Below are 13,536 nucleotides of genomic sequence, written 5' to 3' on the forward strand. Positions count from 1 at the left end.
GTTCACAATTTATTTTAAATCATCTGAATATGCATCAGTAGTCTGCAATTGTTTTGACTAACCTGAACTGGGTATTACCCCACTTTATAGTGGTCAAAATGTTGGAAGACTACTACTAATACTTGAATTTGGTTGGTCTATAGATACATTGGTTCTTTATTTAAATGCGTTAGTCTCCGGAAACATATTTTTCATTTGATATCTGGGATATTTGAGGGATTGAGGGATTCTTGAGGTAGGTCTAATTAGCTTACAACATTGAAATTGTGGTTTTCTTAATATACTTACTTGTTGACTGACTTATTGACACAGCTTAGACTACACATAGTCTTAAAGTCTGAATATTATGGATATAATTTTTTTTTATAACAAAGAGAAACTGAAACAAGGCTTTAGAATAGTCACTATTGCAGTGCCCTATAGTTGTGGCCTGGTAGTAAGAAATTGTAAGAATCTGCCCGGGAGAATATGAAATGCAAAAAATTGCATTTCAATCCATCAATCACTTGGACACACACTTTACTTTATACATCTCTTCTTGCATTGGGGTCTATAAAAGGCTTAGGATGTTATGCTATAAGTCAAGAAACATGATGCTTTCATAGAACAGTGGAAAACAGGGGGAGAGGTGACTGGACATAGGGGTTAGCTATCCCCCTTTACCTGAGGATATCTCGCCCAGAGACACTATTCTTTTTTAATTGGAAAACATGACAATATTTTATGAATAATCGCACAAGCCTGCAAAACTACATTGTAGCAGTCTATAGAGGAATAAATAGCTCTTAACTCCCTTCTCCTATGGAAGGACTGTGCCTAGAACAACAGAAAATCTTGACACTGATTGGCTGACTAGATGATTTTTTTAAAAAGCCTATTCGATTTTTTGAGTTTACTCCTTCAGAATCGATTTTCATATATAAGGTGCCCAGTATGAGAAAAATGTGAGAAGTAAAATCTACTGATGAATGACCTCATTACATATTCGCTTTGCAATATTGCATGCCCAGCAACTGTGATGCGCGAACATGCAACATCATTTTCTTTGAATTAACTTATTTTTCCTATTTAAGTTGCCAAGGAAAACGAATAATATCTAGATAAAGAAACAAACACATAAATGTATAAGTCAGAGTGAGATAGAAAACATAATACACTTTTTTACCTATTCTAGTTACCATGGAAACTAAATAATAAACCTAACATTTATCCTAATAGTTCAGATACTCTACATCCACCTCATTCTCTCGTAGGCTACTTTCGCCATGTGTGAATAAATTGCACAGGAATTTTGAAATAACTATGGCAGAAAGGGGGGGGGTTTAGATAATATTGCCCGAACATCTAACAAACATGTGGGTGCAAGATATGTTATAATTCATTTATTATATGCATGAGCATGTGCGATTTGTATTTATTAAATATTGCATAATTATCGAAGTATACATTACACATGTATAAATAAAGATTTGAGAACAACAAATAAAATTAGATATTTAATCCACTATGAATTATCAAGTGCATCCACATAAAATAGACAATTTCTAACCTAACCAAAATATTTTTTTGTTTTCAATGTCTATAAATTCCTCCAGGTTATTATGATTTATTTTATGAATAATTTTTAAGTATTAATAATTCAAGTCAATAATTTGATAATATTATCTGAAAAATCAACATAATTTCTTGATTATAATTATGTTTTTATAAAATTTTCTTTTATAAAGTTATTTTTTAGTTTATGTTCTATTTATTATTGTACATAAAAGATTTTGTGACATAATTATCTTATTAATTTGTTAATTTACTTTCATATGGTATTAATCTTTTTTCAGTTAAATAAACTCTTTTTGCGTATGACAATCGTAATTAAGGAGTCTCCAGTCGTGCGTCGGAGCTGACACACATACTTTTTTTTTAAATACAGAGATTCGAAGATTATAGTTTAATCGTAGCGTATTCGTCAAAACTTAACTACTAAGAATTTTCTATTGACCTATGAAAGCGGCCAGTACTTATGCATTCTCCTAACAAAAACATTAATATTCATATCCTATATAATAAACGTAGAAAGTCAACGGTGTTTGGTTAATTAAGAATTTTTCGTTAATTAATTGACATTCTTACCTCTGGAGGTTGGTGGGAATTTATATAATGCGTCACTGCTTCATCCATCTTATCTTCCAGAAGATGTGCTTCCACGTTCCTCATGATGGAATAATTTGTTGTGAATTGTTTTCAAACCATTTCCTATTCTCTCAAATTAGTTAGGTTCTTTTGACAGCTGTTGCTTACTCAAGGTCACTTAAACATTTCACACAAATTCAACGAATTCTTCCTCAATCTGCACAAATCCTTTATGATACTAATTTCCTGTATTCGACGCAATAATTTACGAAGATTTTAAAGTAAGAAACACAATGATTACATTTTAGGAAACCCTAGAACTCCCACACAAAGCGATCATCAAATTCTTTATAGATATTTTTTTATAAGGCAACTTTTTTTGTTGCTAGATTATTAAAGTTTATAAGCATTTAAATATTTAAGAACTATAATTTTATTACATACGTACATAGAGGTACTATTTTAATAGTTCCTTTACATAGAAGTAATTATTTAATTTAATTTACGGTATATTTTGCGTGCAACAATGACATGAAGACGTGAATATTGGATACTATACTCTCATACTGTTATAGAATTATGGAGGGTAGAGGTAAGGAGAGTCATCTGTGTATATGAAAAAGTGTCGTCAAAATGTATTAAATTAGGATGGCTCCACATTTGCATCAGGGTAACTCTTAAAAGAAGCGCCAAATATAAATATTGTTAGAGTAGGCTTGAAAAATAAACAAGGAAGTATGGAGATACAAGGAAGTAAGGTTATATTTACCACAATATTTTGTACAACGTAAGTTGTTGAAATTCTCAATAATGAACTACTTTAGTCGATGATGACATTAAATTTTTTAACTCGGCATACTTCAATTCATCTACGATTGCTACATTCATACCATACCCTGTGCATCCACCAGCGCCATTGTGGAGGATTTTTGAACTGTTATTTAGCGCAACAACTGGACACTTTTTCAACTTTTCTCCCATATAAGATGACTCTCCTTACCTCTACCCTCCATATATAGAATGAATATCTATTTGTAAGCTCACTGTCTAAGGATCTGTATCTGAGGCTTAGAACAGTGGATACTTATATATATACTATATATACAGTATAGAAAAACTTTCCTTTTTTATGATTAATTTACAGGATTAATTCATGAACTATTATTACACAATTTGTGATTCAAAATATAGATTTATCGGTACCTATAACCAAATATAACTTGCATCTACAGATGCATCACTATACCTATTTGTTAACAGATGTCTTAACTTGTCAATGTCAGCCGCTTATCACGTAACTTTGACATTCACTGATAAACCTAAATTTATTTGGATTTCAATAATAATTTTATTAATTAATCGTGAAATGAGCTCCTTCTGTGGCCGTATAGTATATCAGTCCCTACAGTAATCCTAAAAGATGTTACGAAATTCAATTAAACCACACTTGTTGCCCAAATGTCACGAGGTAAATATTTGTTTAATTTTGATACAATAAACTATTTATACGCAATTTGGAATACAGTGTTGATGAATCTATTTTCCAAAATGATGAAGCGAAAATTTTCCACTACGTCTTACGTCTTTCTTTTGAATAACTCTTGTACAAATTAAATAAATAATCATTTACGAGCTTATTGTTGGCAATGGTCCTCCTCAGAATCGACAGATAAAGAGCTTCGAAGTCTACCGCAAAGTGTGATAATTTTCAATTTCTCAAGAGTGACAAATTTCCCTCATGGAGGGTATTGGAAAAACACTAAAATCCGTTCCATTCAAGTTCCATGGTAAAGAATCTGTTAATTAGCATTATATATTTTTGTCTGTTGGCAGTCTGTGGCTTATCACCACCCTATTTACAAAGATTTGCCACCAAGCAATTTTGCGTCCAGAATGATGAAATACCCACAATACCCTTAACAGGCTAGCCTGTTAACATCATTGACTGTATTATCACTTACTGCCAGTTCATATTGCAGTCAAGGGCTATCAACTTATAGTGGAATAAGAAAAAAGGTTCCCATAGTTACCACTACAACAAAGTCATTAAATATATTATGATAATGGTGCTAATTCTATTGTACCTACCTACATAAATTACTAAACTAAATTGTCAAAAAATAGTGCTATCCTGTATTGCAGGGCATTGTGAAAAGGATGACACTACATTAAACCTGTCAATTTAGTTCAGTGTTTTCTGTACATAAAATCAAAGGCACCATTATCAATGATGTTAATGTGTAATTATTCCTCACCTTGACATACTTGATCAAGCCTCTACGTCTATAAAGGATATAAAACCATGAGGATTTCTTGTTTTTTGAATATGTAAAATTTATATTCTGTATTGTTAAAAGCTTTATAAGTTTGAATTCCTTATTAGCTTGTCTGTGCCAGTGCAATTCCAAACAGATTATAAGAGAGACAATTTCCATACTCATAATTATTTGAAAATGGATCTTAAATATTAAAGGAAACCTTTAATATTAAAAATGGTATCTGAGTGTTTATTTTAACTTTTATTGAACCTTGTACTCTATAAAAGTAAAAATAAGTGTTAATAAAATGCACATTCTAGGATCAGGTAGATTAAATCACATGCCAATGTGATAATATTATGTACCAACATAGATATGTTCTATGATTTGTTTCGGCATTTGTTTATCAGGCCTTATTGCTATTGTTGAGTTTTGAGACATACAATTATTAGCAGTGTGGTGACTGCAGATCAGAATACAGTTGTCACCCTCATCTTTCCATGTGTGCCATACAAGGCAACTAATCGAATTTATAGAAGAACATGCAACAGCATCCTCTGTGCTACTACTACAATCTACTGTGATCACCAACCTGCCTTTTCAGCGTGGTGCTTATGGGCAAACCCTTCATTGGGAGAAGCCTTTAGTTCCGCAGTGGACTTTTCTAAGCTATTTATGATGATATATCACACAGTCCCACACTCCAAAGCAATCTTCAATATTGTATTAAAGCTTTAGACCCTAGAGGCTTTATTTAATTGGATGTTTTGTTTTATTGTAGCTCCAGAGATGTGCATACTCAAGCAAGTTAGATGCAATAAGAGAAAAGCTAAGGGAAGGCCCAGGTTTATCTGACTTTATACCTGATGATAGGCCAAAGAACTGGGATGAGTATGAGGGTAAATTAAAGAGGGAAAGAGGAGAGTCAGAGAGATTAAGGTTGCCACCATGGCTCAAGACTTCCATACCTACAGGTAATATATTATTTATTTTCTTCAATTATGCCTAATCAATTATGCCTAATCAATTTAACTATATCATGACTTATTGTGAGATAGAGTTGAACCAATTTTGAAACAGTCTTGAATCCACCCAAATGCTAAGCTAAGGTGGTTTTCCACAAGCAATTTTACTGATCATTCTGCACAGCTACCATAGGTATCATTTATTTTATAACTTATTTACAAAAACAAAATAACAAATTGTTCTAGAAATTGAATATGTAACTAGCTGATGCCCATGACTTTGTCGGTGCTTATTATGAGTTTCAACAAATGTTAAGGTGCATCATAAAAAAAAAAATTATGTTTATAACCAAAAAACTTATAAAAATTGGGGTGGGGGCCACCCTTTTCTAGGTTTGAGAATCGATAACATCCTATTCTCAGACTTACTGAAATACACAGAATTGGTGGAGACATTTTGTAGGACTTGTTACAAACATTGGGACACGAAAATTGATATATAAGATAGTTGAACTTAAGTAACATTTATTACATTACAGGTTCTAAATTTGGTGCACTAAAGGAACAATTACGGAGTATGAAACTAAGCACAGTTTGCGAGGAAGCCCGATGTCCAAATATCGGAGAATGCTGGAGTGGAGGCAAGAATGGCACCTCCACTGCTACCATCATGGTAATCTGATTTATGTCTAACGCTCATGTTCCGCTCCACCCAGTAAGTGTTGGGAGCTCTGCACTCAAAACTGTAGACGAGTACATATACCTAGGACACACATTCAACCAAACTTATATCTAGATATCTTACAATTTAAGGATTACTTTTCTCACACAATTTCGTCACATACAATGTTTTGCAAACCGTCTATGTTTTATAAACATTGAATTCAAAAATTCATTTAGGTATGTCATTCAGGCCTAAATATAATAATTTTTGTGTAAATCATGTCCGTTTGTGACTCTACCACCGGTTCGGAATGCAATTCTACCGAGAAGAAGCTGGCTGGCTCTTTTTCAACATCATCAATCTTACAATAATAATTCTGTCTTGCGATAGATGAAGGGGAGTGGTGTGCCTCCAAGCAAACTTGTCTTTAAGAAATTAATCAATTATAACATAACCTTGCTGTAATAAATGGGATCTAACACATTGTTTAAGCATATGCATTGGTAACTATAACATCTTAATATTAGATGAGGAATTCATATAGGCGGTAAAATAAATGAGCTAATCCTATTGTAATCATAAACACATGTTGTTTTCCAGTTGATGGGAGACACGTGCACACGAGGATGTATGTTTTGTTCAGTGAAGACGTCCAGAGCACCCCCACCTCTAGATCCCGACGAACCTGTGAATACAGCGAAAGCTATACACGAATGGGGAGTTGGCTATATTGTACTTACTTCTGTTGATAGAGACGGCAAGTGTAGACATCTTTTACTTAAATTATATCAAAACATTTAGCTAACTCTTGGACTCATAACAAATATTGAAAACTATATAGGTTGTATATAACAACATCATTCTTTTTAGACTTGTATTGTCATCATATAAACCTGTTACCGGCCCACTGGCACGGGGCTCCTCCCACAAAGAGAAGGGTTTAAGCTTTAGTCCACCATGCTGGCCCAGTGCGGATTGGTGGACTTCACAAGCCTTGGAGAACATTATGGACTAGCAAATGTAACAGTAATTTTATAAAACTAAAAACCATAACCATTTTAATTTAATTTAATGTTTATTTTAATTAACTTAAATCTATATATATAAAAGAGAAAGTGTGTGGGTATGTTCCGTATAGGCTCCGAAACGGCTGGACCGATTTCAATGAAACTTTCAGGGAATCTCCGGATTGACCTGGCGAGTAATCCTGTAAAGTTTGGTGACGATCGGAGCACTCATATTTTTGAACTGTCAAATACAGCTTTTATTTACTATGATGATATTTTATTGTTGGGTGTACATGGGTGTAGATAATGATCTTCACCCGCTCGAGAAGAGAATAGAAGAGAATGAATACGGAGATAAATAAATGATTTAATATATTATGAGACTTAAATTAAAAATTTAATGATGTAAGTTTATTGTTTAAATGAAATAAAGCAAAATCTAGCCCGGCGAAGCGGGCTGGGTACGCTAGTTCATAATAAAAATGAAAAATATGATAATACAAACACAAAATACCACGTATTGTCAAAAACCATAGATAAGTTAGATTATATGAGTTGAAAATCGATTGGTAAATGTATGCCTAGGCATCTAGGAAATGATTAGGCGATCATAACTCAGGAATTGTCGTGTCCGTCATTAGTGAAGACCCATGTTTTATTTATTATTAGCAAGTTTTGTTGTTTCCAGATCTGCCTGACGGGGGTTCCGCACATTTTGCGGAGACTGTTAGACAAATTAAAATTCGGTAAGTAATTTTCATTGTTTGTAAGCACTATTGTATACTATGAATGAATGAATGAATACACTTTTATTGTATACCAAAGAAAAAAAGTAGTTACAGAGATATAAATACAGAAGAAAGTGAGTACAATTTGGTGGCCTTATCGCTACATAGCGATTTCTTCCATGCTACAATACTATGTGTATTGAGCTATATTTTTAAATTATATATATTAAATTAATCTACTTTTTACTCATGCTATTGTTCAAAAAGTATCTGAAAAAAAATAAATTTTCACTCCTATATTAGGAGACTGGTTTCATTAGTTTTCTTGAATGTTTTTGAATTAAAGTGACAGAAAATCTTTATATCATGTTATAAGCATGTTATAGGCATAGAATTAAGAACATACATAAACTGTGTACACAACTAATAGTGAGGCATCAAAAACAACTTTAATAGTGTTTCTCGAACAGATTATCACTAACTAGATTTGACAGCCGATTGGCGCAGTTTGCAGCGACCCTGCTTTCTGAGTTAAAAGCCGTGGGTTCGATTCCCACTACTGGAAAATGTTTGTGTGTTTATATGTATATTCTAAGTATTTATATATGTTATTCATTAAAATATTCATCAGTCATCTTAGTACCCATAACACAAGCTACGCTTACTTTGGGGATAGATAGCGATGTGTATATTGTTATAGTCGTAAAAATGTAATAGGCCCGTTTTGACACTTGTCATCGCGACGTAACTAGTTATGGAACCATAAGACTCTGTACTCGATACTCACGATAAATCAATTCAAGTCTGTATCAGTACTTGATTGATATTATTACGTATTGTAAAGTGTTCGTTCGTTCAAAGTATTCCTTTAATTTCACAACCAATACGCGTGACTGGCTGTTGATTATACGTCCACTTTTCAATATGTTGAAACAGAGTTAGTACTATATAACAACAAACACAAAAATCGAGTCAAATCACTATGTTTAAATTAATATCCAAAATAGAAGAGCCATAGTTAACGTAATAGTAAACAATATATATCAATCTTAAACGAGCGCACAGTCAACTTTACAAGATGAGGAACGAAAAACTGCGCAGTGCGCGCGGGGACGCTTCAGTCATGTGCCGCTTGGTCAGATACATCATCTCAGACTCATTATTTAGAACCCATTTTGAGAACCAAGCTCATTCTTTGCAGTAAAGATAACTACACAATATTTAATTTCGATATTCAGTAAAAAAATGGTTACAGCTCTAGTATAAAAAAAAAAAGACTGAGAACGTAACTGTTTTTGGAACGTTTCGCAACAATAATAAATTGCATGATACTATGAAGTAAGCGCAAAAACAATACTCGCGATATATCCTTTCATATTAGTTAACGTCCCAAAAAAATTTACGTATTTTTTAAAACACTGTATGTAATTGATTTGAATTTTTTTATTTCTTTCAGTTTTGTTCCAAGTTACATTCTATGGTCTTGCACAAATGTCAAAACGGGCCTATTACATTTTTCCGACTATAGTATATTTATTTATTTAGATGATTTGTCACTTCATACCATCTTTGAAGTTACCAATGTTCTAAACGTTTACCATAAAATGGAAAAATGCGAAAAAGTTTGTGAGCCGCAAGTGTGAAGTTTGACGTACGCGGGGTTTTTTCACTGTTTTTGGACACAATGCACCGCATGTAATAATGGCTGAATGAGAATCCTCAATTTAAAAAAATAGAGATTCAATCAATCCGAAGATAAAAAAAAAAATCATGTAAAACAAATTTGTTCCCCTTTAAAAGTTCTAAAAAAAGTCCGGGACAGCATATGTCAACCTAAGGTTGACTCATACGCGGACGAAGTCGCGAGGGACCGCTTGTATATAAAAAACATCTATAATTTTTTTTTATAGTTATTTTTATTCCTCTACAAATTAGCCCTTGACAGCAATCTCACCTGGTGGTAAGTGGGCTAACCTGTTAGGGAGTATGGTAGTCATACCCCTAATCGGTTTCTGCGCGACATCGCACCGGAAGAAATTATAAATTCCCAAATTGCAGGAATGGAACTTGGGACCTCATACTTGAATCACAGCGTTCGCCGTTTCGCCAGAGAGGTCTTAAAGGCGTAAACTAAGGACAAAACAAGTAAATACACACTCGCATTTATAATATGAGCATGGAAGTATGGATGAAACTTGAAACAAGGTTTTTAGGTAGCCCTAATTGGAACGGATTTCCGCCGAAGGTGTCCAACCGGCTGATCGGCACTATTGTTCCAGGAGCAAGGAGATCCTTGTGGAGTGTTTGTCGCCCGACTTCCGCGGCGATCGCGCCTGCATCGCGACTGTCGCGGCGAGCGGACTGGACGTGTTCGCGCACAACATTGAAACAGTGGAGCGACTCACGCCCTTCGTGCGGGACAAACGGGCCGGGTATGACCAACTACCATTATTATTAGCAACGCATTACTGGCCCACTACAGAGCTATGTGTTCCCTGAGAGTGAGAAAAGTTATGCCGTGGCCCACCGCGCTTGCCAAGTACGGATTGGTGGACTTCACACGCCTTCACACGCCTTTGAGAACCTTATAGATAACTTGCGAATCGGGTATGGCAAACATCATCGTCACTATCAACTCATTAGCGGCTCACATGGCATGGGTTTCTTCTTTCAATGACGCTGGCCAATTACGGATTGGTGAACTTCACACGTCTCGTACATTACGGAAAACTCCATGGCAGGCTATGATAACAACAAACTATAATTAGCCACGGAAGCCTCAAACCAGACCAGACCAAGACCAAGAAATTGGCACGCAGAGAGTCGTTCCCGTTTACTCCATCTTAACTTTGGAGTTCGTTCAAAAATATAGTTTTGAGGTAGTTTTTGTCGCGTAGCCGTTACGAGTAGGCTAGGATCATCTTTCGCAGCCTATCAATGTCCCACTGGTGGGCGCAGGCCTCCTCACATATTCCTCACATTCCTATTTGTGAGGAGGCCTGTGACGGTTGAGATGAGACGGTTTTAGAGCGTTGACCCACCACGCTGCTCCAATGCTAGATAGTGGGCTTAACGATTTTTGTTAGTCGAAAGTTAGTGATAATAACGTGGACGGCTTAACGTGCTCTCCGGGGCACGGGGGTTGACACCGCCAATTTAATAACTCCGGTCTGTTAATGACTGGACTGAAAAACACGATACCTAATAATGTTTTACCCAACCAGGGATTTGAACCTATATAATAACCATGGATCACGAGGTTGTTCATGCTATCATTAGACAAACCAGGCAGGTTAGTCTGCCTGCTTGATTTATATAAACTTGAGTCGGAAACCAATACTTACATTCTTTGTTAAAGATACCGGCAAACCCTCAAAGTTCTATCTACAGCGAAAGAGATCAACCCAGACCTGCTCACCAAGTCTTCTATTATGCTGGGCTTAGGGGAAACCGACCAACAGGTGGAACAGACTATGAAGGGTAAGTGTAGAGCCCGGGACGGTCATTTACGACTGACAATATTGATTGCGAATGTGTCTGTCTATGTTTCGCTTAACCTTGACCGTTCTTGATGAAATTTGTTACAGACTTCGGCGTCAGACATAGCTTTGGACCCTTTTCCGATGGCATTTTACGCGAATATTTAAATATAAATGTAATAATAACAATAATATTTACTGACAAGATACTGAGAATTCTCTAAAAGAAACACCTGACGAGTTTTGGCCCGACCCGGGATTCAAAAACAGTACCTCTTGATCCATTATTGTAATCTAACCGCTAGACCAACGAGGCAATAAAAAAAAAAAAAACAATAAAGCCTTTTAATTCTTGCTTACAATACATAGGATACTAATTAATTAGTAGTTTGGATAATTAGTAATTTTTAATTGGATTTATAAAGAAATTATAATTTGGGCGGCGTCCATAAATTACGTGAGGTGTTTTTTTTTATTTTCTGTCCCTCCCACCCGGGGGTGAAATGTCGGGAGATTTTATTCAACCCATCGCCCAATCTCACGTGAGATTTTCAAAATGTGGGTTTCTTACGTAAACGCTTTGGATTGTTATTGTAAAAGACTAATGGACCAAAATAGTATATATTTTTTTTGTTTGAATCAGAAAACAAATTGCATGATATTTCCCCAGACCCCCCTCTCTCTAACGTAAGATTATGGATATTTCACTCGACCCCCTCCCCCCCTTGGACGTATCACGTATTTTATGACCGTTTCCTATAATTACTATTACTTAGAAATCTATTTTAATTATAATAATTATAAATTTTAATTTTAATTGAATATTACTAATCAATCTGTTATAATAGCTTAATTCATATTTATATTATTATTTTTATTAATCTTTAGTTAAATATTTATTTAAGTTTATAATTATTTTTTTCAAATTGTGACCGGAGCTAACAACGATAATGCTGTAAACACCTATAATGTATTATTGTAATGTAACTAGACAGAATTTGTAATTCTGACACATAATTTTTTTTTATTTTTATGCATGTAGTTACAATTAATTGCTAGTGGTTCTTATGAATAAATAAATAAATAAATAATTTACTAACTGCCTATATTAAAAATTTCTTCTCGCATGAACCCTTTCTCATGCGAGGATAAATATTTTCTTTGGCAGTCGCGTACCTTTATAACCCTTGGAATCGTATTTCTAGATCTGAAGTCCGCTGGCGTGGATTGCGTGACCTTGGGCCAGTACATGCAGCCAACCAAGCGGCATCTGAAGGTGCACGAATACGTCACCCCCGCCAAGTTCAAGCAGTGGGAGGAGTACGGCAACCAGTTCGGGTTCCTGTACACAGCCAGCGGGCCGCTGGTCAGGTCCTCGTACAGAGCTGGGGAGTTCTTCATCGCCAGCCTACTGCGGGACAAGAAGGCCAGCAGCTTATGATACGATGAGAGACACGGCGATGTGTAAAGTGCTAGTCGAGTCCTATATCCACAATCAGAAATTACTGAAGTTAAACTTCTTTAGAATCGTTGTCGGTCAAGTACACATAAATGTATGGGAGACAATGAGATATAATTATTTTAGTTACCATGGGAACTAATGTGTAAATAAAGAATCAAACACATGAATAAATAAATTTACTACGACATAAACACATCGCCATCTAGCCCCAAAGTAAGCGTAGCTTTTGTTATGGGTACTAAGATGACTGATGTGATAATTTACATAGATACTTATAATGTAAAGATAAAAACCCAGACACTTTAAAACATTTATGTTCATCGAACCTACAGCCTTAGACGCAGAAAGCAGAATCGCTGTCCACTGCGCCAATCGGCCGTAAAATGTATATAGGGAAGAATGAGATAGAATAAATTACACATTTCGTTTCCCATATGATTTACCATGGAAACTCCATGGTAATAATTTTAGGTTTTAATATTACATATTATTCTGTTACACATTAAAACCTAAAATATTTATTAAACTTGCTAATAAATAATCGATCTCTAATAGTCTACTTTTCAGAAGTTTCACTTCTGTTGTGTATGAATTGCACTCAGGATTAACTTTTTTATTAGTGGGAGAGCTTTTTGTGACAGAGCTTGTCCGGGGAAGTACTACCACCATGCATGTTCGTGCCGCCAAGCAGCTATGTTCCGGTCTAAAGGGCGGTAATTACAGTCACATGAGGCTTAACATTAACGGCCCAGATAGATGGACACAGAGCGGCAGTTTGTAGGCAAAGGTTTTTCGCGTGGCCCATCTGATTCGTCCGTTAATTATAGTATACTATAAAAAATAGAA

The 13,536-nt window shown here is 35.1% G+C and overlaps 2 protein-coding genes across 2 annotated transcripts in view; one reads left to right on the forward strand and one right to left on the reverse strand.

Moving 5' to 3' along the window:
- The window catches only part of LOC120623712 (zinc finger protein 62 homolog), a 28,041-nt gene extending 25,578 nt beyond the window's left edge, over positions 1–2,463 (reverse strand). Inside the window, exon 1 of the mRNA XM_039889894.1 lies at positions 2,128–2,463. Coding sequence (XP_039745828.1) covers positions 2,128–2,211 — 84 coding nt within the window. The 5' untranslated portion in view covers positions 2,212–2,463. The remainder of the gene's footprint in view (positions 1–2,127) is intronic.
- A 939-nt stretch (positions 2,464–3,402) lies between these two features.
- On the forward strand, positions 3,403–12,936 carry LOC120623874 (lipoyl synthase, mitochondrial). Its single transcript, XM_039890151.1, has 8 exons — positions 3,403–3,595; positions 5,167–5,359; positions 5,890–6,023; positions 6,615–6,771; positions 7,710–7,767; positions 10,029–10,181; positions 11,108–11,229; positions 12,434–12,936. Exons 1-8 carry the CDS (start codon positions 3,548–3,550, stop codon positions 12,667–12,669), a joined length of 1,101 nt encoding a protein of 366 aa, XP_039746085.1. The 5' UTR covers positions 3,403–3,547; the 3' UTR covers positions 12,670–12,936.
- The last annotated feature ends 600 nt before the right edge of the window (positions 12,937–13,536 follow it).

The sequence above is a fragment of the Pararge aegeria genome, chromosome 5, assembly GCF_905163445.1.
Source record: "Pararge aegeria chromosome 5, ilParAegt1.1, whole genome shotgun sequence".
Taxonomy (NCBI): domain Eukaryota; kingdom Metazoa; phylum Arthropoda; class Insecta; order Lepidoptera; family Nymphalidae; genus Pararge; species Pararge aegeria.

Excerpts from the sequence above, each read along its gene's own strand:
- LOC120623874 (XM_039890151.1), top strand. The coding sequence starts at position 3,548 with ATGTTACGAAATTCAATTAAACCACACTTGTTGCCCAAATGTCACGAG. Across the intron at positions 7,768-10,028 it reads GTTAGACAAATTAAAATTCG|GAGCAAGGAGATCCTTGTGG; the intron begins GTAAGTAATTTT and ends CTATTGTTCCAG. Across the intron at positions 11,230-12,433 it reads GGTGGAACAGACTATGAAGG|ATCTGAAGTCCGCTGGCGTG; the intron begins GTAAGTGTAGAG and ends TCGTATTTCTAG.